This window comes from Triturus cristatus, chromosome 10 (genome assembly GCF_964204655.1).
Source record: "Triturus cristatus chromosome 10, aTriCri1.1, whole genome shotgun sequence".
Taxonomy (NCBI): domain Eukaryota; kingdom Metazoa; phylum Chordata; class Amphibia; order Caudata; family Salamandridae; genus Triturus; species Triturus cristatus.
In genome coordinates, this window is record NC_140593.1 from 1,144,977,710 (window position 1) to 1,145,004,267 (window position 26,558).

The following is a 26,558-nucleotide window of genomic DNA, read 5'->3' on the forward strand; positions in this document are numbered from 1 at the left end:
GCTAGTCTCTAGCGCCATTTAGAATAGGAATCTGGGCCTCTTAGCATATGCACGACACGTGACTTGCCTTTTAGTAAACTGGCGCGACTGTAGTCCGAGCGGGCCGGGGGGGGCTGGGGGGATAATGTTGCCAAGTTCATGTTAACAAACTATTTCTAGGTCTCGCCTGAGCCAGCGCTTTAGTGCTGCTCTGGCGAGAGCTATTGAAAACAGGGATTTGGAAGTGCAAATGAGTGCTTTCCAGGCCCCCAACTACAGTGCATGTGCACCGGGCGCGCGCACCATTTGGCAGCCTGCGTGTACATTTCGCGGGCGCTTTGATGTTCTCAGTGAGCCGCGCGGCCACTGAGAACATCAAAGCGCCCGCGAAAGTGCAAACATTTGCCACCCCCTCCCATGCCTCCCTTTGCCATCCCCTTCCTGCTTGTTTCACAATGTTTTTTTTCTTTCTCAGTATTTTCTTTGGTTCTCTCTGTAGCGCTCTCTTCTTAGCTCTTAGTCTGCCTCTCCCTGTCTCTTTCTCCCTGCCTGGCTCGGTCTTTGTTTTGCTTTCTCTCTTTGTCTGCCTCCCGTTCTCTCCCTAACTTTCTCTCATCTTTCTCTAGCCATCTGACACTCTCTCGCTCTCTTCTTGTCTCTCCACCTTTCTTTCTCTGCCACTTCCTCTCTGTCTTCTCTCTCCCTCTCTCTGTATCTCTGTCTATCCTTGTCTTGTGACTTTTTTTATCTTCCTATCTTTCATTTTTCTCTTGCTCTCTCGGTCTGTCTCTATCGTTATCTCTCTCCCCCTCCTTATCTGGATTTCCTAATTTTTGTCCCTGATTTTCTTTCTATCTACCTCTCTCTCTCCCCCATTTATTTCCCTCTCTTCCAGGCATCCAGTTCTGGGTGTTCTTAATGTCCTGGACAAACTAAGAATGTTCGGTAATAAGTATTATTTTTGGGGTGCACGTGTAGTGAAAAACTTCTGACACAAACTGATGTCAGTGACATGGGCAGTAACTGCAGAGCGTTCAGTGCTTATTTTGTGTGCCTTTCACACTGGAAAGCTTTGCTTGTGAACAGTCACCCGGTTTTGATGTTTGTGTTGCATGCTTCTCAAGCATTCTGCTGGATCTGCAGGACAGGAGTGTTTTTCGGGGTGCCACTGTTTGCTCTCTGCTTGTTGTAGATACCAGCCGATGTGTGGCATTGGCCACTAAATAACATTAATTCAAAACTCTGCACCATCGTATAACGAGTCTGTTCTTCATGTACCAGACTGCTCACATTGGGTCTGATGCCTTCTCCTTGCACTTGTATCAAATATCATTTTCTATGGGCTTCTAGAGAATGGTTTTCACTGACTGAAGTTCTTTCCTTACTGACTCTCGGTGGCCATTGGTCAAGCTCTGGTATTAATACACGCAGTCGCGCTCTTTATTCCAGGCCAGAAGGTCCCAGCAGCATGTTCCTTTGAGAAGAGGCGGCATGAGCTGGCACCAGCACAGAAGACATGTATTCGGAGCAGAGAACCATGTGCCATCCGCTGGATTAACGGACAGACAAACAATACAATGCATATCTACCCTGACCACAAAAGGGCTACCAAATATTGTGATCCAAGGATGTCCAGTGCAATCATTACCACCGCCTTAGAAGGGGGCGTCCCTGCTGCAGCAGTCTTTGTTTAAGGTGCAGCGTGTGGTCGGAGCACCACTCAGCAGGTCACGAGCCCTTTGCGCCACTAAAGGTGGATACGTATCTATCAGAAGGATGGCATCATATTAATGTCAACATTTCACTCCGTTTGCAGTCGGTTACTTTGGGCCAGACGAGAGCGACCAGTCTGATCCCAGGTACATAGCGCTCAAAGGCTGCTGGAAGGCTGTTAGGAACTGTAGCTCATCGATGTTTGTCTGCATTTAAACAGCTGCTCTTGTCTCAAAAACTTTCTGACCCTTGTTAAACTCAAAACGATGATACTTCGGACAGCAGCGAGGTGCCAAGTTTGCTCTTATCCTAATTTTACAAAGCAGGAGTTGTAGCATAACATTTTTAACTGCAGCTCTGACCGCAGCGCCACATCCTCTGCCTCTAAATATCACAGCACAAGAGACCTGAAACACAGTGTGAGGTGAGGATTGTGAGATAATGACCCCTCTGCCCCACATTTCTCAGGGCCTTACTTTATTCATTTCGTAAGTGGGAATCACCCCGATATCCCTCCCGCTCTCTCTATCTCTCTCTTCTCTCCCTCTCTCTCTTTCTCACTCTTTCCCTTTCTCTCTCCTCTCTCTTTCTCTCTCTCCCGCCCTCTTTCTTTCTCTTTCTCCCTCTATCTCTTTCTCTCCTCCCCCTCTCTCGCCTCTTTCTCTCTCTCTCTCGCTCTCTCTCTCTCTCTCTCTGTCTCTCCCACCCTCTCTCTCTGTGTCTCTCCCACCCTCTCTTGCTCTCTCTCTCTCTCTCACTCTTTCACTCTCTCCTCTCTATTTCTCTTTCTATGTCTCTCTCTGCCTCCCTTTTTCTCTCTTTCCCTCCCGCTCTCTCTTTATCTCTCCTCTCTCTCTCTCTCCCCCCTGTTTCTATCTCTCTCCCTCTCTCTTTCTCTCTCTCTCCCCCTCTCTCTCTTTCTCTCTTTCACTCTTTCTAACCTTCTCGCTCTCCCTCTTTCTCTCTCCCTCCCTCTCTCTCTTTATCCCTCTTCCCTCTCACTCTCGCACTCCACTCTGTGGCACGTAATAACACGCCACATAATTACACTCTACTAAATGCAACATACACTCCACATAATACCACTCAGTGCCACATAATTACATACCACATATTTACACTCTACTCCATGCAACATAAATACACCCCGAAACCACTCAGTACCACAGAATTACACACCACATAATTACACTCTACTCAATGCAACATAAATACACTCAACATAATACCACTCAGTACCACATAATTACACGTCACATAATTACTGTATTCAATGCAACATACATGCACTTCACATACCACTCAATACTACATAATTCAACGTCACATAATTACTCTCTACTTAATGCAACATAAATACACTCCGCATAATACCACTCTGTGCCACATAATAACATACCACATAATTGCACTGAACTCAATACAACATAAATGCACGCCTTTGGGTCAAGTCGCGCTATATAAAAAAGCAACAAAAAAAAACTTTTCCAATGCAATAGGTCTCGCATTACTGAATGTTTGCGCTACTGGTGTTGCATTATTATTAGCAATGCCAATAGCTCAAACTTTTATAATGCGAGACCTATTGCATTGCAAATGCTTGTTAATAAATGCTGCTCAATGCAGTTATGCAATATGACCTCCTAGGGTGAAACGCTTCCACGTGCTAAATAAATAGACTTCTTTGAGTTTTGATGAGACGTTATTTTTTTTTAAAAGTTGTCTGTTGCACGATTTACATGCCGAACATTTCTTGGGCTCTTGGAGGCAAGGCAGGCCCTTACCTCGTGCTTTCCATCTCTAGATATGTCATGCCTTACTGAGCGCCCCCTCTCACGGCCAGCACAGCCCGGGCCCCGGAACGACGCCACATACCGCCGGGCACAACATACCTTATGGCACTTGTAGTAATAGGCGAACAGCTGCGGGAGGCGGTCAATCTCGGTGAACACTCTCACGAACACTTTGGCCTGATCTGCAAATAAAAAGAGAAGACAATGGGAGTCTTCCGCAAAACATGAAATATTCAAAGACATGTTGAAGACCAGCGGGGTTGAAACAGGATGTTGTGAATTCACGGTCTAGGAGCGCCATCTGCTGGCATGCCAGGAGGCCGAGGTACATTCCTGCTACGAATTCATGGTCTAGGAGCGCCAAACGCAGAGGGCTATGGCGTCCCAAGAGTATGGGCACTGAAATTATGGTTTATGTGGCCCCGGCGTCTTTCGCATAAATATAGATTTGCCGCATTTGCCACATAATCCATCATCCGCTACATGATCTGCAGATTTAAAAAAAGGAATTCTAGCTCAAACGGTTCATAAGTTACTAAAAACGTAGCGAGACGTGCGCAAAGGATGGCTTATTATCTTTCTGCTGCTTATTGCTACATTTGTTGTTAAACTGGTACTAATGAAGTGCAAGCAATGCCCAAACTGTGTTAACGATTGTAAAAATAGCAAAATAATGAAGGAATACTATCAGACCAGGCCCCGCGTTACACGCACAATTTGGCTTTTCTTGCCCCATAATTTACTCAACTTTGCCGCAGAACTGCGCCCTCTCCTGCCCCATAATTCTAGTGGCCCTGCCCACGAGTTTCTTAGCAGACTTCCAGACACAGGCTCTCCGATTCACCAACGAGTTCATGCGAAATCACGCAGAGGGGTTTAGTGAAAGTCCGACACAACTACATTTCTTAACGGTGGGTCGTGAGACGCCCATAATACGGTACCGTGAAGGCCTGGTTCGTGGAGCCATGACGCTGCCGAACTTGGGTCATCAGAATGCATTTCAATTTCCTATGTAATCCAGCCTTTTCAAGATACACGACTATCATTTGCTGAAATGTGGGATAATATGCCAGGACCTAACCATTAAACTCTGGTAACTGGCAGTGCTTAATAAGAGCCAGTGGTTGCCAGGGGGGGCCCCAGCACTCACTTTTGGGGACTGCCACTTATTTTTCCTCATCAGACAATTTCACAGAGCGACAGAGACAAAAATTCCCAAAGGAGAAAGATGGAGGAAGACAAAGGCGAAAAACCATCACAAAGAAAGAAAGCAAGAAGGAGATAAAGGGTCAGGGAGTGTCTGGTGGTGGGTTCAAGAGGCAGGAGGTGGATTCAAAGCTACAGAGCCTTGGTATTCGGCGAGCTGACATTTAATAGTACTAGCCACGGGCTTATGAGCAGAGCTTTGGGCCCCGACACTCATTCTTTTACAAATTGAGCATTGGTGACAGACCGCCTAGGTTCAAAGAAATTCAACAACCTTTCTGGCGACCACATGATACATACAGGCATGCAATACTTTCAATGAAGCAGCACCAGCAATTCTAGGCAGAGCTGGGATGTCTGGGACAGCGCCAGCACGTCTCAGCGGGGCGGCTATGCCAGTGACAGACAGCGCCAGCACGTCTCAGCGGGGCGGCTATACCAGTGACAGACAACGCCAGCACGTCTCAGCGGGGCGGCTATACCAGTGACAGACAGTGCCAGCACGTCTCAGTGGGGTGGCTATACCAGTGACAGTGCCAGCATGTCTCAGCGGGGCGGCTATACCAGTGACAGACAGTGCCAGCACGTCTCAGCGGGGTGCCAGCACGTCTCAGTGGGGCGGCTATACCAGTGACAGTGCCAGCACGTCTCAGCGGGGCGGCTATACCAGTGACAGACAGTGCCAGCACGTCTCAGCGGGGCGGCTATACCAGTGACAGACAGTGCCAGCACGTCTCAGTGGGGCGGCTATACCAGTGACAGTGCCAGCACGTCTCAGCGGGGCGGCTATACCAGTGACAGTGCCAGCACGTCTCAGCGGGGCGGCTATACCAGTGACAGACAGTGCCAGCACGTCTCAGCGGGGCGGCTATACCAGTGACAGTGCCAGCACGTCTCAGCGGGGCGGCTATACCAGTGACAGACAGTGCCAGCACGTCTTAGCGGGGCGGCTATACCAGTGACAGTGCCAGCACGTCTCAGTGGGGCGGCTATACCAGTGCCAGTGCCAGCACGTCTCAGCGGGGCGGCTATACCAGTGACAGACAGTGCCAGCACGTCTCAGAGGGGCGGCTTTACCAGTGACAGACAGTGCCAGCACGTCTCAGCGGGGCGGCTTTACCAGTGACAGACAGTGCCAGCACGTCTCAGTGGGGCAGCTATACCAGTGACAGTGCCAGCACGTCTCAGCGGGGCGGCTATACCAGTGACAGACAGTGCCAGCACGTCTCAGCGGGGCGGCTATACCAGTGACAGTGCCAGCACGTCTCAGCGGGGCGGCTATACCAGTGACAGTGCCAGCACGTCTCAGCGGGGCGGCTATACCAGTGACAGACAGTGCCAGCACGTCTTAGCGGGGCGGATATACCAGTGACAGACAGTGCCAGCACGTCTCAGCGGGGCGGCTATACCAGTGACAGACAGTGCCAGCACGTCTCAGAGGGGCGGCTATACCAGTGGCAGACAGTGCCAGCACATCTCAGTGGGGCGGCTATACCAGTGACAGTGCCAGCACGTCTCAGCGGGGCGGCTTTACCAGTGACAGACAGTGCCAGCACGTCTCAGCGGGGCGGCTTTACCAGTGACAAACAGTGCCAGCACGTCTCAGTGGGGCGGCTATACCAGTGACAGTGCCAGCACGTCTCAGCGGGGCGGCTATACCAGTGACAGTGCCAGCACGTCTCAGCGGGCGGCTATACCAGTGACAGTGCCAGCACGTCTCAGTGGGGTGGCTATACCAGTGACAGACCGTGCCAGCACGTCTTAGCGGGGCGGCTATACCAGTGACAGACAGTGCCAGCACGTCTCAGTGGGGCGGCTATACCAGTGACAGTGCCAGCACGTCTCAGCGGGGCGGCTATACCCGTGAAAGTGCCAGCACGTCTCAGCGGGGCGGCTATACCAGTGCCAGTGCCAGCACGTCTCAGTGGGGCGGCTATACCAGTGCCAGTGCCAGCACGTCTCAGCGGGGCGGCTATACCAGTGACAGACAGTGCCAGCACGTCTTAGCAGGGCGGCTATACCAGTGACAGACAGTGCCAGCACGTCTCAGCGGGGCGGCTATACCAGTGACAGACAGTGCCAGCACGTCTCAGCGGGGCGGCTATACCAGTGACAGTGCCAGCACGTCTCAGCGGGGCGGCTATACCAGTGACAGTGCCAGCACGTCTCAGCGGGGCGGCTATACCAGTGACAGACAGTGTCAGCACGTCTCAGCGGGGCGGCTATACCAGTGACAGACAGTGCCAGCACGTCTCAGCGGGGCGGCTATACCAGTGACAGACAGTGCCAGCACGTCTCAGCAGGGCGGCTATACCAGTGACAGACAGTGCCAGCACGTCTCAGAGGGGCGGCTATACCAGTGGCAGACAGTGCCAGCACATCTCAGTGGGGCGGCTATACCAGTGCCAGTGCCAGCACGTCTCAGTGGGGCGGCTATACCAGTGACAGTGCCAGCACGTCTCAGCAGGGCGGCTATACCAGTGACAGACAGTGCCAGCACGTCTCAGCGGGGCGGCTATACCAGTGACGGACAGTGCCAGCACATCTCAGCGGGGTGCCAGCACGTCTCATCGGGGTGGCTATACCAGTGACAGTGCCAGCACGTCTCAGCGGGGCGGCTATACCAGTGACAGACAGTGCCAGCACGTCTCAGCGGGGCGGCTATACCAGTGACAGACAGTGCCAGCACGTCTCAGCGGGGTGCCAGCACGTCTCATCGGGGCGGCTATACCAGTGACAGACAGTGCCAGCACGTCTCAGCGGGGCGGCTATACCAGTTGTGGTAAATAATTTAATTACCGGGACATAATTTGATACAGAAACATAATAAAAATAGCTCAGTAAATAAGAGGCAGAATCCGTGGTATTAGAGGTTCGGAATGGGCTTTATTCCAATGGTCGATTCGGTTGCTCCAAGTTCCATCACCACGAAGGTTCAGGAAGTGAAGTACACACATTATTGATACTCAATCACTTTTATACAATAGGCATTACAGTGAAGCAAATACAAGAGGCGTAACAATTGATAGTGTGGATAATATATTCATGCGTAGCAAGAATAGGCGTAACTGGGTGTGGTTAAAGAACGTCATCAGATGTGATGTCATAATAGGGTGGTTACATGAAAGAATTTCGCAATGTCAGCAGAAAATACTTGGCAGAAATGCGCGCGCAGCAGCATGACGTGTGATTGACGTGCAACTAGGGGGTGAAGGGGACTTGACATTTAGCTCTACATGTGGCGACAGAAGTCTGGAGGGTCAAGTCAACCTAATCCCAAATCATATCTAACATCCTATGTTTAAAGAACTATGTTATCCAAAAGAGAGGTCTTCTTAGAGTAGAATCTTATTCTATACTGACTATACGGACTGTTAGTGCGTGTACAAGCGTCTAAGTGTCTACACTGGATGCGAGGGCGGAAATCTTCCATAGTAATAGGGCTATGAATTACTTGCAGAAAGACAGAGAAGCCGGGCCTTTGCTCGGTAGCTGGAAGAATGTTTACTTAAACTACTAGACAGGAATGCATTGGGCAGGGAGCGAAGCAGATAAATTCGAAGGTGAAATACAGTCTTTGGCAGGCAGCAGGCTGATGTCAGGCTTCTGAGCCGCGCAGGGAATGAGACAAAGTTCATGGTCACAGATGCAGGCTCAGACTGGAGCTTTCAGAGGCAGAAGGCAAGAGGAGTTTGATGACAGAATCAGGGCCTACTTGCCTGGACTGTAAAATGGCATAAGTGAACCATATAAAGCCGGTGGCCTTTCATACTTAGGAATGGAATATCCGGCCTATTCATGGCGGATCTGAAAGAGGACATGTTGACGGTGGACGCACATGTGTTTGCGTCTTCATAACTGGAACTGGAGGGAACATACATGTACTTGTGATTCATACATGAAACCGTTGGGGTCCAAGATAGGGGACATAACTGATCAGAAAAATCCATATTTCCACATTCCCTCCTTGTCCCCTACTTGCCCGTTAAGAGATATCAATCTTCATCAATCCATTGATCTGTTCATATAGCATCATTTGTTCTTCTTTCTTCTTCCGTGATGAATGAAATCTTGGTGGTGGGATACACGATGTGGCACACAGACCACAGATCGCTGGTCCACATTGTAGACATAGACAGCAACTGAATAGTATGAGAAGGCCAATACCTAGGAAGGATAGGACCTTCCATCCAAAGGTAGATAATACACTCCAAAACCAACCGGACCAAGTCCAGGTGCCTGGATTCTGGTGTATCTGGCTTACAATCTTATGAAGGCGAGTTATGGCTTTATATACAGATGGCGAATTTTCTGGTATGAAAATGCAACAGCTTGATCCGATGACCCTACAAGCTCCGCCCCTATCGGCCAGGATGACGTCAAGGACAAGACGATTTTGAAGCACAACAATCCGCATAGCAGACTGCTCTTCTGTTAAATTGCCTAAGGCGGAAATAGTTTCGTTCACTACTGCTTCAAGGGTTCTAGTTAATCTACGTATCAGCTTACTATTAGTAACGGTACCTATATAGGGAAAGAGACCTTTATTGAAATCTGTGTATTTTTCCCATGCTGTTTCAGTGTAATCGACTATTGGGAGATCTCTCCTTTCTCTACTGTGTATTAAATGAGTATTTCTGTGATAATCAGGAGGAGCTAGGAAAACAGGTGGCAAAAGAAATCCAATGTAGCAGGTACCATCCCAATCTAGAGGCAAACGTACATATGCCATCTGACCACATATGAAATAAGAATGGCGGGAAGCTCTAAATGTAGACTTGCCTTGATCACTAAATTCTACTACAGTGGTGCATCTACTATGGCCCATATGTATGGAACCATTCTTTCTTATACATAATTCACCTTTTACTGGAAATATAGACATAGCGGGCAAAATTGGAGTAGCTTCGGATTCGACATTTAGGATCATAAGATTAAGCGTAAATTTACCTAATCCATACACTTCATTTTCTAGATCAGTTCCTGTTCTCTGGGGAAGTCCCTCCTTGTCAGGATAGCAAACCTTAAGTAAAACTAAGTTCAAATTTCCCCATACCCAGTTATCTTGATAAACTGCAGAATTCGAATCTAGGGAATTAATTAAACTAAACCATGCTCCACAGGAGCCGTTGTGTGTGAACGGGTATGGAAAGAGAGGTAGAATTCCTTTATAATTCTGATAGGGAGGGAGTCGGCCACATATCCAACAATTTGTAGCATTGCTAACCTGATGGGAATGATGTAACATACTAATAAACGTGTTATTGCGCAGCGCAAATCTATAAGACAACTCAAGCGGAGGTAATTCACTAAAAGAATGTTCAGCAGTAATATTATAAACATGTCTAGAAATAGGATAATATGTGTGCAACAATATACTTGCAGTAATTATTAAAAGACTTAAGGAAAACAAAATTAATAACGTCACTGTGCAATGACTACGCAGTGATTTACAGTACGCATGTCGTTTCAACATTTTTCGGGTGTGTTCTCTATTCAGGTCTAAGGGATACATGTCAGAGACAATTCAACCGCTTCACCTTGGAGAGGACTTAAACAATCAAATTGCTTGACTGATTAGACCTGAGTTTTAGTTTGTAAAGTTCGGAATTACTCTTTTCGACAAAAGGAAGTTTTGAGTCCATGGGTGAAGACACACGAGGTGTGGTATTCACATCCGATGGTAGTAGTCCATGAAATTTCTTGATATGACTTGAATGAATCCAGCCTTTCCTGCCTTCGATCTTCACGGCTGTCCTTGTGGTGAGCAAGACAAGCTGCGGCGACTTCCACCTTGGATCCAGCTGAGTCTTTCGATCAAAGTTCCTCACTAGGACCAGGTCGCCTGGAATTACGTCATGGGGTTTCACCTCAGTGTTGTCAGGAAAAGCTGCAGCTACCTGTGAACGACAAGATTGTAGTGCAGACATCAAGGAAGCCAGGTAATCTGTCAGCATATTACAGTCAATATCAGTTATTTTGCGTGGTATGGGCGTCCCCCACATATTTGGTGGTCTGCCAAAGATCACCTCATACGGGGATAGCCCTGTTCGAGAGTGTGCTACCATTCTCATGTAAAAGAGTGCAACTGGTAATGCTACTACCCAGTCGACACCTTTCTCTCTGCATATTTTGGACAATCTAATTTTCAGGATCTGATTATGTCTTTCTACGAGACCTGCTGCCTCGGGGTGTCGGACACAGTGGAATTTCCACTGATAGCCTAACAAAAGTGAAACGTGTTTCATTAGTTCGGATGAGAACGGCTGGCCGTTATCTGAGTAGACAACACGTGGTAAACCGTACCGTGGGAAGAATTCTCGAACCAACTGCTTGGCAGTAGTCGGGGCAGTGTAATCTGAAACCGGGTATGCCTCTGTCCAACGGGAAAGAGCACAGACAACTACGAGAACATATTTGAATCCTCGACATCGTTCCATCTGGATATAATCCATCTGGAGGACTTCAAAAGGGTGATCAGGAGGCTGAAATCCACCCTGTTCTACGGGAACGCTTTTTCCTGGGTTGAACTGACAACAGATCATACAGGTACGAACTTTTTGTTTGGCTGCTGCTCGTAAATGTTTATTGAACCAAATGTGTTGGATGCTGTCTAGCATAGCTTTTTCTCCTAGATGCGCTGGACTATGTATAGTGTTTATAATGACTTGGACCATTGAATCAGGAAGGAACCACACAGATTTTTCCTTCGTCATCCATCCTTGATCCGTTTGAATCCCTCCTAATTCAGTCCATTTCTTTATTTCTTCTGATGTAGCATGTGTCTGTATATCAATTACGTCAAGAGTAGGATCTTTAATCGTCATACAATGTGTTGGCGTCTGAACTATGGTCTTTGTCATGTCGGATGTTTGAGTTTGAGCGGTCTGTTTAGCTGTTCTGTCAGCTAGATCATTGCCTTGGGAAATGATATCAGTAACTTTCGTATGAGCTTTACATTTCATAATTGATATTGCAGTGGGTAGATGTATTGCATCTAATAAGGCATGAATGAGGGGTCCGTGCTGAATGTGGGCACCGTGAGAAGTTAAATAACCTCTCTCTCGCCACAGCACGCCGAAGTCATGTACAACTCCGAATGCATAACGTGAATCAGTATATATGTTGACTTTTTTATTTGTGGCTTGAATACAGGCTTGTGTCAGAGCGATGAGCTCTGCGGCTTGAGCTGACAAGGTATTTATGCAATTTGTTTCAATGATATCAGTGTCTGTTGTGACTGCGTAAGCGGCCACTAACTCTCCTGTACTTGTTCTCATACATGAACCATCTACATACAACGTCAGGTCTGGGTCTGACAATGGGACATCGGTTAAGTCTTGTCTGGGTCTTGTCGTGATTGTAATAACTTCAATACAGTCATGAGCTAGTGGGTCTGTTCCGATCACAGGTAAAAGTGTGGCAGGATTCAATGTGTTACAACGTCTGATTTCTATATGTGGTTGAAACAATGTTAATTCATACCCTGTAAGTCGCGCTATAGTCAAGTGTTGTGTTTGCGTTCTATTTACAAGAACCTCTACTGCATGTGGTACTTGAACTGTCAATGGATGTCCTAACACTATGGCATCGCTTTGTCTGATTGCCAAAGCTGTCGCCGCCACTGATTTTAGGCATGCAGGCAAAGCCTGAGCTACGGGATCTAATGTACTAGAAAAATAAGCACATGGTTTGTGTGCTCCTGCTTGTTCCTGTGTGAGTACTGACAAGGCAGTACCTTCGCGTTCTGTAACAAAGAGTGTAAACTGCTTATGGTAACATGGTGTTGCTAAAACAGGTGCTTGACATAAGGCTGTCTTTAAGCTTTCAAAAGCTTGTGTATGTTCCTGAGTCCAAGGGAGAACAGTCGATGTGGCCGCCTCCTGTGTTGTCAACTGAATGAGTGGTTTTGCTAGAAATGCATACTGAGGGATCCACTGCCTACAATATGAAGTGAGGCCTATGAAAGCCCGCACCTCCTTTTGTGTCTTGGGTATTGGCATGTTAGCTATTAACTGAATGCGGTCGGGTGTAAGCTGCCTTCCCTCCTTGGACAGCGAGTGTCCAAGATAAACAACTCGCTGGACACAGAATTGCAGCTTAGAAGGGGACACCTTGTGCCCCTTTTCGGCTAGAAATTGTAAAACTGTCAGTGATGCTTTCTCACATTCTGGTTCGCTTCTCGCGGTGATCAGCAGATCATCGACATATTGAAGCAGGGCAGTGTTTACTGGCATGTGGATACTGTCGAGTTCTCGTTTCAGTGCTTGGCTATAGATGCTGGGGCTTTCTGTAAATCCTTGAGGTGCGCGTGTGAATTTAAAGCTACGTCCATTTAAACTAAATCCGAACAAGTATTGGCTTTCCGGATCTATTGGGACGCTGAAAAAGGCATTTTTGAGATCAATTACAGTAAAGAATGTTGCTTCGGAATCAATAGCTGTCAGTAATGATGAGATATCTGGGACCACAGGGAATTGTGGCACAATGCATTTGTTTAATTCGCGCAGATCAATAACCAATCGATATACTGGCGGGGCCTTCGGATCTGTTCGTTTAAGAATCGGAATTATCGGGGAATTACATACATTGGAGTCCGTTTCCACAACTACTCCTTGGGCGATGAGCTCGTCAATGATTTGCAGTAATGCCACTACAGCATCTGGTGGTAACTTGTATTGTCGCATTCGTGGTAGTACCACTCCTGCCTTTAGTGTAACTCGATATGGCGTAATATTCATGCAACCAACATCAGTAGGGCCTTGTGCCCATAGATGTGTAGGTAAAGTCTGTAATCGGGGATCCATGTCTCTAGACACATAGTGACCTTTGAAATCACGTAAAAACAATCTTACTCCTTCCGGAGAACAACATATTATAGCTCCTAGAGCTTTCAGTGTTTTTATACCTAACAAGTTTTCTGGACATGATTTAGTGAGCAATAAATCTGTAGTTCGGGTCAAAGGTCCTATCGTAAGTGGAAGAGGCTGTGACACTTCATTAACAATAGGTTTTCCTGAAAAACCAAGGGAAATATTCTGTGAGCCTGAGAGGGGTGCCCCTGGAACTTCACTACGTTTTATGGTTGTTCGACTTGCCCCTGTATCGAGTAAAAATTTTCTATCTTGGCCTAATAATTCACTGTGTACATAAGGTCCTTCTTGGTCTACAGGGACCTCAATAAGGGTTAAGTCAACTTCCCTCTCTAGGCTGGTTCATGCGTATCGTTGATAATCAGGATAGTCATACTGTGCGGTCTGGTACAGTTGTCGTGTCGTGGTTTGTGTGGCAGCAACAGGCAGCGCTGGTGCAGCTGGCACAAACTGTATAGACTGTGGTGGAGCTGGCATGGACTGTGCATGCTGTGGGGCTCCTTGTTCATTCTGATCCTGTCTAAGTGGCCGTGGTCTTTCTTTTGTAATACCTGTGGCGATATTACGCTTCAGGACCGGGCAATCGTGTATATAATGTCCTGGCTGTTTACAATAGTTGCATGTCCCTTTTAAAAGTCCTGCTGAATCACCGGAATGTGTCGTGCCCTTTCTATGTCCTTCAGCTGGAACTGTCTGGGAGACTAGCATTTTCATTTTCGTGTCTTTCATGCGTCTTTGTTCATGTTCTTGTTCCTCTCTAATTCTATTGTGATGGTACTGTAACATTTGTAACATTTGTGATGGGGTGTTACCTTGCCAGGTACTCTCGAATTTTAATACTCTATTCTTCACTTGAGGTAAGGAGTTTTCAACTAATTTTGTCACAAACAGATGTGGGTACGATTCGCTACTTGCTTTTATGCCACTATTTATACCAAAACATTTTTCAAATCGGGCATAGAAATCACTAGTGTCTTCATCTTGCTTTTGTTTACAGGCTGAAATTGTACCCCAATCTTCCTTTTTCGTAGTTAATAAACGTGGCAGTACCTGTACTAGTAAACCTGGTAGTGCTTTAGTTTTATCCCCAAGCCCTGCTCCTGCAGTTCGGGCCTTTTCTTCTGCTTCTAATGCTGACCATTCTATCTTTTGGTCTCCCACCTCCCACTCTTTTTCCTTGAGTTTTTCATAAATGCCAGCAGGCATTAATACCTTTAATATTGTCATAATGTCGGGATAGGTATATTCTCCCATGAGTAACATGTCTTTAATTTCTCGGTGGAAACCCGCTGGGTCTTTGTCATGACTGGGTACCACTTTCTTCATTTGTAACAGTTCTATTTTCGATATAGGCGTATATACAAATACACGTTTAAACTCATTGTCCTCGCCTTTTATTGGGTGTACTTCTCGTAAGGGATTCTGTCTGTCCATGTAATACGTGGTTCTTTCCTTGATGGGCAGTGAGACATGTTCTGGGCATACAAAAAGAATGTACTGCTTTCTTGATTCTAGTATTTCTTTAATCAACTTAGTACCTGAACCTCTCCATCTATTCGTGAGTAATTTAGTCAATATTTCAGGTAAGGGACCAGGATCTGAATGCTGACTCTGATATAGTATAAAGGAGTTGTTGAATCATATAAATCCCAGCTAAACGCTGTTCATCTGGGGTGAGATTCAAAAATGTGTGTGCTACTGTATCATCACCATACATTCCGGGACTGTCAACCCATTGAACGGCTGACCTGGCTAATTCTTGTTCATCCATAGAATCGAGAAAATGATAACCCCTTCGTTCTCGGAGTAATTTGTCAGCGGCTTGGAACGACTGCTCGGGGGACCTTATATTTATTATAGGTGTTTGGAAATTCCTGTTATTATCTGGACATATCGGACGTATCGGGTCAATAAAACATCTAGTACTATTACAAGATCTTCCTCTACCTACATAGGCTATGGTTTCTGACTGTCCTGTGGGCAGTCCTGATCCTTCCTCCTCGCTTTGTTCGAACTGGTCTACCACTAATCTCTCTTCGTGTAGGCGTTCTATTTCTTTACGGATCTTTCGGCACATGGCTACTATGCAATTTTGCTTATCATGTCTCCCTTCTGATATATAAGTGTTTGCATTGCTTCCGGGTCTACCCTCCGGTCGGTCTTGATTTCTGATCACACAATTTATGAGGAAACGTAACAGTTCCCCTTGTATCTCCACTTTCTGGTATTCCATAGCTCTGTTAATACATTCAGAATCTCGCCCTGTTTGGACAAAATGATATATATTATCTAGATGCATAGTCATTCCTGGTAACTTCCCTAAATACACCGCGGCTCGTCTGATACGTAATGATGCCATTATCATACCTCTTTGCCGGGCACAGGGTCATATCTACAATCTATAAGAAGTTCCTTAAGCGTGCGAGCATTTATGAGTTTGGGGGTACGTGAATGTGCTGATTCTTGAAAAGTAAGTTTATTTACTCTGGGTGGCGTGGAAAAAATATTGGTAGCACCTCCCGTAGCCCCATCTGGGGTATCGGGCGTGAAAGGATTCGTTGTACGCGATACAGCAACTATAGGTGTGGACACAGCTATAGAAGTAGCTGTCGGAACAGATGTAGAAACAGATGTGCTTGCCGGAACTTGTGTCAGGATTTGTTGCTGTAGAGATACAGATACTGGATCTTGGCGTTGAACCTCCCTGGCGGGCGGTCTATGTGGGGCGGGATTAGTATACTCGGGAGCTGCGTCATCTAAATATGAGGAAAGAAAAACATCTTCTGCGGTCCTAGGATGCCCCTTAGGATGTACCTTTATTGGAAATAATGGGGGTGGCAAGTCTTTTTGTATTTCCGGAGTAGCCTTAGGTAATCCCTCGGCCAGGAGGGGATACATACCAGTCATAAGGGCATTTCTTTGTCTGTCTATTTGTTCTGATTTCACTCGTGTACCTTCTTCAATTAATAGATTTTCTCGGATTCTATTTGAATTCTCTTTATTTTTCTCTTCCTGTCGGAGTGCTTTTTCTGTACGTCTATGAGATTCTTTACGCCATAACTCAACGGCATCTTTGTGACTGTCTGACTTTCCTTTTCCATAACTCTTCCTCTACTTTCATGATGCACTCTGCATCCCAGGTCCCAGCTGCGGGCCACCTCTGACTTTCTGGTAATTCCTTGGTGTAGTCTACCCATAAATCAAGAAATAATATAGCGTCTAAGCCATGTTTATGATACATGAAGTACCCTGGAGTGTCCCTAGGAGGAATAGGAACGGCTTCTTCGAGTACCCCTTTTCTAGTTGTGATCTGTCTTAATTTCGAAAAGAGCGGCATATTGAGAACTGATCTGATACTTGATTTTGAACAAACTTAAATATAGTAAACACAATAATGAACAGTCATTCACACCACAATATGCAGAACGTACTTAAAACATTTAACGTTTAACATTTAACTGAGCAACAATGATGATGACGATCTAAGAAAAACTTAATCACTAAACATAATACTCGACTTTAACTGAATTATTCTGAATTTATATACTTGATATACTAGATATACTGCTAAACAGTACAGATACACTGCTGAAACAGTGCAGACCGGATTTGTGTACCCAAACCCGTCTTGACCGGCACAACCTATGTGCACGTCAGAACGCCTCCCCAGTAATGGTACTCACCGGGTAGCTCGGAAACGGAAGGCCTCGGAAACTGAACTGAACTTGAACCGGACTGGACTCGACTCGAACACTTCGGAAACTGGACTCGACTCGGGACTTCGGAGACTGGTGGGCCTCTGTATACCTCGGATCTTGCTCTCTCAGCTAGGCTCTGGTCGGGATACTTCGCACTTCTCACCGCCTCGTCTGGGTGTTGATCGCAGCCTCAGTCGCCCCCGCTTGACCGGAGGGAGATACAGGAAATCCTGCTGGTACGCGTTATTGTCCGTCCAGCTGTGGCAGGAGACCGGGCCTGCAGCGCACCGCCGGCGCGTGAGATGAGAAAGTGTCCCTGTTCGGGCGCCATTCATGTGGTAAATAATTTAATTACCGGGACTTAATTTGATACAGAAACATAATAAAAATAGCTCAGTAAATAAGAGGCAGAATCCGTGGTATTAGAGGTTCGGAATGGGCTTTATTCCAATGGTCGATTCGAATCGGTTGCTCCAAGTTCCATCACCACGAAGGTTCAGGAAGTGAAGTACACACATTATTGATACTCAATCACTTTTATACAATAGGCATTACAGTGAAGCAAATACAAGAGGCGTAACAATTGATAGTGTGGATAATATATTCATGCGTAGCAAGAATAGGCGTAACTGGGTGTGGTTAAAGAACGTCATCAGATGTGATGTCATAATAGGGTGGTTACATGAAAGAATTTCGCAATGTCAGCAGAAAATACTTGGCAGAAATGCGCGCGCAGCAGCATGACGTGTGATTGACGTGCAACTAGGGGGTGAAGGGGACTTGACATTTAGCTCTACATGTGGCGACAGAAGTCTGGAGGGTCAAGTCAACCTAATCCCAAATCATATCTAACATCCTATGTTTAAAGAACTATGTTATCCAAAAGAGAGGTCTTCTTAGAGTAGAATCTTATTCTATACTGACTATACTGACTGTTAGTGCGTGTACAAGCGTCTAAGTGTCTACACTGGATGCGAGGGCGGAAATCTTCCATAGTAATAGGGCTATGAATTACTTGCAGAAAGACAGAGAAGCCGGGCCTTTGCTCGGTAGCTGGAAGAATGTTTACTTAAACTACTAGACAGGAATGCATTGGGCAGGGAGCGAAGCAGATAAATTCGAAGGTGAAATACAGTCTTTGGCAGGCAGCAGGCTGATGTCAGGCTTCTGAGCCGCGCAGGGAATGAGACAAAGTTCATGGTCACAGATGCAGGCTCAGACTGGAGCTTTCAGAGGCAGAAGGCAAGAGGAGTTTGATGACAGAATCAGGGCCTACTTGCCTGGACTGTAAAATGGCATAAGTGAACCATATAAAGCCGGTGGCCTTTCATACTTAGGAATGGAATATCCGGCCTATTCATGGCGGATCTGAAAGAGGACATGTTGACGGTGGACGCACATGTGTTTGCGTCTTCATAACTGGAACTGGAGGGAACATACATGTACTTGTGATTCATACATGAAACCGTTGGGGTCCAAGATAGGGGACATAACTGATCAGAAAAATCCATATTTCCACACAGTGACGGACAGTGCCAGCACGTCTGAGCGGGGCGGCTATACCAGTGACAGACAGTGCCAGCACGTCTCAGCGGGGCGGCTATACCAGTGACAGACAGTGCCAGCACGTCTCAGCGGGGCGGCTATACCAGTGACAGTGCCAGCACGTCTCAGCGGGGCGGCTATACCAGTGACAGTGCCAGCACGTCTCAGCGGGCCGGCTATACCAGTGACAGACAGTGCCAGCACGTCTCAGCGGGGCGGCTATACCAGTGACAGACAGTGCCAGCACGTCTCAGCGGGGCGGCTATACCAGTGACAGTGCCAGCACGACTCAGCGGGGCGGCTATACCAGTGACAGACAGTGCCAGCACGTCTCAGCGGGGCGGCTATACCAGTGACAGACAGTGCCAGCACGTCTCAGCGGGGCGGCTATACCAGTGACAGACAGTGCCAGCACGTCTCAGCGGGGCGGCTATACCAGTGACAGACAGTGCCAGCACGTCTCAGCGGGGCGGCTATACCAGTGACAGACAGTGCCAGCACGTCTCAGAGGGGCGGCTACACCAGTGACAGACAGTGCCAGCACGTCTCAGCGGGGCGGCTATACCAGTGACAGACAGTGCCAGCACGTCTCAGTGGGGCGGCTATACCAGTGACAGACAGTGCCAGCACGTCTCAGCGGGGCGGCTATACCAGTGACAGTGCCAGCACGTCTCAGTGGGGCGGCTATACCAGTGACAGTGCCAGCGCGTCTCAGCGGGGCGGCTATACCAGTGACAGACAGTGCCAGCACGTCTCAGCGGGGCGGCTATACCAGTGACAGACAGTGCCAGCACGTCTCAGTGGGGCGGCTATATCAGTGACCGTGCCAGCACGTCTCAGCGGGGCGGCTATACCAGTGACAGACAGTGCCAGCACGTCTCAGCGGGGCGGCTATACCAGTGACAGACAGTGCCAGCACGTCTCAGCGGGGCGGCTATACCTGTGACAGACAGTGCCAGCACGTCTCAGCGGGGCGGCTATACCAGTGACAGTGCCAGCACGTCTCAGCGGGGCGGCTATACCAGTGACAGACAGTGCCAGCACGTCTCAGTGGGGCGGCTATACCAGTGACAGACAGTGCCACGTCTCAGCGGGGCGGCTATACCAGTGACAGTGCCAGCACGTCTCAGCGGGCCGGCTATACCAGTGACAGACAGTGCCAGCACGTCTCAGCGGGGCGGCTATACCAGTGACAGTGCCAGCACGTCTCAGCGGGGCGGCTATACCAGTGACAGACAGTGCCAGCACGTCTCAGCGGGGCGGCTATACCAGTGACAGACAGTGCCAGCACGTCTCAGCGGGGCGGCTATACCAGTGACAGTGCCAGCACGTCTCAGCGGGCCGGCTATACCAGTGACAGACAGTGCCAGCACGTCTCAGCGGGGCGGCTATACCAGTGACAGTGCCAGCACGTCTCAGCGGGGCGGCTATACCAGTGACAGACAGTGCCAGCACGTCTTAGCAGGGCGGCTATACCAGTGACAGACAGTGCCAGCACGTCTCAGCGGGGCGGCTATACCAGTGACAGACAGTGCCAGCACGTCTCAGAGGGGCGGCTATACCAGTGACAGACAGCGCCAGCACGTCTCAGCGGGGCGGCTATACCAGTGACAGACAGCGCCAGCACCTCTCAGCGGGGCGGCTATACCAGTGACAGACAGCGCCAGCACGTCTCAGCGGGGCGGCTATACCAGTGACAGACAGTACTAGCAGTTTTCAGCAGGGAGTGTATACCATGACAGACAGCACCGGCACGTGTCAGCAGAGCAGCTATACCAATGACAGACAGCACTAGCATGTTTCGGGATGGGGGTATACCATTACGGACAGCATCAGCACGTCTCAGCAGAGCAGCTATAACAATGACAGACAGTACTAGCAAGTTTTGGCATGGAGGGTATACCATGACAGACAGCACTGGCACGTCTCAGCAGGTGGGCTATACCAATGACAGACTGCACCCGCACGTCTCAGCAGGGAGGCTATCCCAATGACAGACAGTACTAGCACGTTTTGGCATGGAGGGTATACCATGATGGACAGCACCAGCAGGTATCAGCCGGGGGGCTATACCAATGACAGTCCTAGCACATTTTAGCATGGAGGGAATACCGTGACAGACAGCAGAAGCCTCTCAGCAGGTGCCTATACCAATGACAGCAGCAGCGCATCTCAGCAGAGCAGCTATACCAATGACAGACAGTACTATCAGGTTTTAGCATGGAGAGTATACCATGACAGACAGCACTGGCATGTCTCAGCAGGTGGTCTTTACCAATGTCGGACAGTATTAGCACGTTTCGGCATGGAGGGTATACCAATGTCAGAAAGCACCAGCGCGTCTCAGCTGGGCAGCTATACAAAGGTCAGACAGAACCAGCATGTTCTTGCAGGGAGGGTATACCATGACAGACAGCATTAGCACGTCTCAGCAGGGCAGTTCTACCAATGTGAGACAGCACGTTTCGGCATGGAGGGTATACCATGACAGACGGCATCACCTCAACTCATCAGACGCCTATACCGATGACCAAGAGGATCAGCACATTTGAGCAGACTGTACCAGCATGCCTCATTAGTGCTGCTTTACACATGACAGACCGTACCACTATGCGGGATCATGGCTGTTACGTCATGATAGACAGTACCAGCACTTCTCAGCAGGGCCTTTATACAAATGATACATAGTACAAGCACTCCTCAGCAATGCAGCTACAGTGATGGATAGATAATACCAGCACTTGTCAGCAGGAGGGCTACACCAATGACAGACAGTGCGTCTCGGTCAGGTAGCTGTCCCCATGATAGATCATACCAGCCCTTGTCATCATGACGGTTAGTACACTGATGGACAGTAGCAACACATGTCAGCTGGGCAGCTGTACAAGTGATCGTACTACCACTCCTCTGTGGCGCAGCTATACCATTGACTGACATTACAAGCACTTGTCAGCTGGGCGGAGATAGACAGTATCAACACTTCTTAACAACGCTGCAGGACGAAAGGAAGGATAGACTTTAAAAGAACTTCTCAGAGTTTCAGCATCAATTATGGGCAGTTCCAGCACTTCTCAACAGAACTGCTATGCCAGTAAGGAACAGTGGCAGAACTTCATAGCAGGGCAGCCAAACAAATGATTGATCTGCAATACCAATAATATATAAATAGTAACGGACAGTAGCAGCATTTCTCAGCAGGACAACTATCTCAATGATGGACAGTACCAGCAACTTATCAGCAGGTCAGCTAATACAATAACAGCATTTCTTGGCAGAGCTGCTAAGCCAACGATGGACGGTGCCATCACTTCTAAGCAGGGCTGCAGGACAATTTCTGGACTGTACCAGCACTTCTCAGCAGGGCAGCTATACCATTAAAAGTTTACAGAAATTCTCAGAAGGGCACCTCCGCCAATCAGAGGACAAGCACTTCTCAGCAGGACTACAATACCAATGAAATACAGCACCAGCACATCTCAGATGGGCAGCTGTATCAATGGCAGGCAGTACTAGGACTTCTCAACAGGGCTGCAGCAGAGATGATTTGCAATGTCAGCACTTCTCGGCAGGGAATCTATATAATCTCTGGACTGTACCAGCAGTTACCATTAATTGTTAACAGAACTTCTCAGCAGGAAGCAGATGATTTGTAATTTGATATCCATGTTTCCTACTTGAATTAATCAAAGGTAAACCAATATAATAAGGCTTTACAATTCAATGGACGAGAGCAGACGACGCGCACAAGTTGCTTTATAAAAAAAAGCAGCTTTAGTTCATACTTGATGCTACATCCATGAAACAAAATCTGAGAGTTTCCCCTCAACCCGATCAACCGCACTTCTACTTTTGGTGCTCCCACTAGTTAGCCTAAAGGTGACTCGATTCAGCAAGGTGACTACTTGCTCCCAAGGTCCAGACCCACCGTGCACTGGGCAGCATTGCAGTGTCTTGTCCAGCTCGTTATGTGGAGCCTTGGAACCTTCCTGGTCTGTTTCAGGACCTTTGTGTTAGATGGGTCCTAGCACTGTTGGGGCAGCTGAGGGGAGGAATGGGTCATGTTTTTAAAAGAAGCAGTGATCCTGAGGACTGTGGAGCAAGTGTTTCAATAATGGAATCCCTGAACTCACCTGGGCACATTTGGCGATTGCTGGCTTTGGATTCCACCATCTTCCATAGTGATGTGCGGACAAGGACCGAGACTGGGTGTCAATTGGAATACGGAGTATTTCACCCTCACACAGGCTCCAGGTGCTTAAGTGAGGCTGAGAGCTAGAGAAGGAAGATGCTCTTCTTGGGACCGCTCTTGCCCAAGCTGCCTGAATTTTTGCTCTCCTTCAGCCAGTAGTCTGCCTTAGAGACTATGATCAGGAGCTATCTACCCGCTACACGTTGGCAGCATACAACACACTGTACGAGAACACTGACACGACAATCCCAGTTCTTCATCCCTTGGCGCTGTTCCCTCCAGATGACCACTGCAAGAACAGGGTTCTACCTCAATCTCTTCCAATATCTGTGACAAAACTGTTTTAGTGAAGCAACAGCAGTACTTGCTTGCCAGTAGTGCCACCTCAGTTCACTCCAGCCAGAAGACTATGTTCAATGTCAGCGCATCTGACCAACCAATGAACGCTCTAGAGGGCAAGACAGTCCAGTGGATCGCTGGGCATATAATGTCCCACACTCCACAACGCCCTCTGCCCAACCCCGAGTTCCAAACCCAAGTCACTAGGTGTGTTTCAGAAAACATCTGAAAACCAAACTGTTCCGACTTGCCTTTAGCTGAACTCAACACAAGGTAGAGGTCGCAACTGACCAGTTTTGGACTCAACCTCTCCTCAATCAGCTGCCTTTCTTTTTCTCCCACTGGGAGCGCTCTGAAGCGACTGACAGGTGCTAAAGGGAGCTTTGTATAGCTTCCTAATCAGTAAATGGAGGCATTACTTTCCTCAGAACAAGTGTCAGGATGAGCAGCCCACTGCCATCCAATCCTTCAAAACCTTTCTGGTCCCTAGGAAGGAACTGAGCAGGATTACTAATGGTGCTGACACAACACTCCCAGTAGGCCATTTTACCCACAGTTAGTACAGTTATGGCTATGAATACAAAAACACTACAAATTGTCAGTTATGATTAGCTTTGTCCCTCCGGGCAGGTCACCCCCCGAGCACACTCCCCGTGAGTGAGCCCATCCCCTGGTGCCGCCTCTGCCCTGAGCTGTGCCCTGTGCATCTCTGCTGCGCCCCGCCCGCCGGATCCGCTTGGTCCGCGGATCTCCTGCGCCTCCTGCCACCAGCTGTGCCCTCTGCTGTGCCCCGACCGCCGGATCCGCTTGGTCCGCGGATCTCCTGTGCCCCCTGCCACCAGCTTGCTTCGCCGCCTTTTTCGTCTTTTTTTCCCGCCGTTTTGCCCTAGCCCCCTGTGCTCCCCCCCTCTCTCGCCCAGCCCCGGACGCGTTTCCCGCCACCTCCCCGCCGCTGCCCCCCTGCGGCCCCGCCCCCTTCTCTCGCTTGCCCTCCCCATTCGCCACCCCGCTCCCCCTCCCAGCTGCCCCTCCCTCGCTCCGCCCCCCCCACTCTCCTCATATGGCAGAGTGGCCAACGCGCAGCGGGCGCGCCGATTGCGCGCCGAAGGCGCGCCAAAGGTAAGCCCGTCTGCGCCCGTCCGTGCCTGGACCGCGCCCAGCGCCCGAACCCCTGGCCCCCGAGGACCCCAGCCCACCCGCCAGACGTACGACGCCGCCACCCTCAACGCACTCAACACCGGCCGAATCCCGGGATGCTACCGAGCCACCCCGAGACGCACCCACGGACCCTTCAGCTGCCACGCCTCCAAGTTCACCTGCATCCGGACCTGCCCCGCACCAGCACCCGCCAAGCCGAACACCAGCAGCAACCACCTCAAGTGCATCCTGCTCAACACCCGCTCCGTCCACAGACACGCCATCGAACTCTGGAACCTCCTCGACACCACATCTCCAGACGTTGCCTTCCTCACGGAAACCTGGATGAACGACTCCTCAGCGCCCAACATCGCCATCCCAGAGGGATACAAGATCACCCGGAGAGATCGCGACAACCAGACTGGAGGAGGCATCGCCATCATCCACAGGAACACCATCCGCATCACGACCAACACCGACGACACCCTGACTACCGCCGAACACCTACACTTCCAGATCCACACCGACCCTAAGACCACCCTCAGAGGCACCCTGATCTACCGACCCCCGGGACCACGCACACCATTCAGCGAAGACATCGCCGAATTCATCAGCCCGCACGCCCTCCCCTCCGCTGACTACATCCTCCTGGGGGACATCAACTTCCACCTGGAGAACAACAACGACCGCAACACCACCACCCTGCTTGACAACCTCGCCAACCTCGGACTCAAGCAGCTGGTGTCCACCCCCACCCACCTCGCCGGACACACACTCGACGCCGTCTTCTCATCCAGCAAAGACATCGCCTTCAGCCACGCCACTGGACTCCACTGGATGGACCACAGCTGCGTCCACTTCACCTTCAGAAGAACCACGATCCACCACCACCAGCAACAGGTTGCTCGAAGAAGCTGGAACAAGATCACAGCCGACCAGCTCGCCGCTTCCCTGAGCCAGCACCCTCCCGCCAGCTCAGCGAACCCCAGCCAGGCCGCCGACAACCTCACGAAGTGGATCAGCACCTGCGCGGACGAACTCGCCCCACTGAGGACCCCGCCCAGCAGACCCGGCAGCAAGAAGGCCCCATGGTTCACCGACGAACTCAAGAGCTCCAAGAAGAACTGCCGAGCCCTCGAGAAAGCCTGGAGAAGGGAGCCAACACCGGACAACATGACCACCCTCAAGCTCGCCACCCGGAAGCACCATCAACTGATCCACGCCACCAAGAAAACAGCATTCAAGGACCGGCTGGACAACAACGCACACAACTGCAAGGAACTCTTCAACATCGTGAAAGAGCTCTCCAACCCCAACGCCGGAAACAACGACATCACCCCATCGCAAGACCTCTGCAACTCCCTCGCCTCCTACTTCCACAACAAGATCGCTGACATACACAACAGCTTCATCCCACAAACAACGCCCCCCACGACCGCACCAACGCCCCCCACCACCACCCTCAGCGCCTGGACCCCGATCAACACAGAAGACACCATCCGCACGATGAACTCTATCCACTCCGGATCTCCGACCGACCCCTGCCCTCACCACGTATTCAACAAGGCCGACACTGTCATCGCACCCCACCTGCGGGACATCATCAACACCTCCTTCGACACCGCCACCTTCCCTGAGAGCTGGAAGCACGCCGAACTCAGCGCTCTACTAAAGAAACCAACAGCGGACCCCACCGAACTCAAGAATTACCGCCCCATCTCGCTCCTCCCGTTTCCAGCCAAAGTCATCGAGAAGACCGTCAACAAGCAGCTGGCCGCCTTCCTCGAGTCGAATGGATCCCTCGACCCCTCACAGTCTGGCTTCCGAGCCAACCACAGCACCGAGACCGCCCTCATCGCTGCCACCGATGACATCCGAGCCCTGCTGAACAACGGAGAAACAGCAGCCCTCATCCTCCTAGACCTCTCTGCAGCATTCGACACGGTCTGCCACCGCACCCTAGTGCAGCGCCTCAGCAACGTCGGAATCCAGGAGAAGGCACTGGAATGGATCATCTCCTTCCTCGACAGAAGGACACAGAGAGTCCACCTACCACCGTACAAGTCAGAGGCCACCGAAGTCATCT

The 26,558-nt window shown here is 49.4% G+C and overlaps 1 protein-coding gene across 1 annotated transcript in view; it reads right to left on the minus strand.

Annotated features, from left to right (window-relative positions):
* COG7 (component of oligomeric golgi complex 7) overlaps window positions 1–26,558 on the minus strand; it is a 338,508-nt gene that overhangs the window by 266,455 nt on the left and 45,495 nt on the right. Inside the window, exon 6 of the mRNA XM_085629498.1 lies at window positions 3,585–3,667. Coding sequence (XP_085485624.1) covers window positions 3,585–3,667 — 83 coding nt within the window. The remainder of the gene's footprint in view (window positions 1–3,584; window positions 3,668–26,558) is intronic.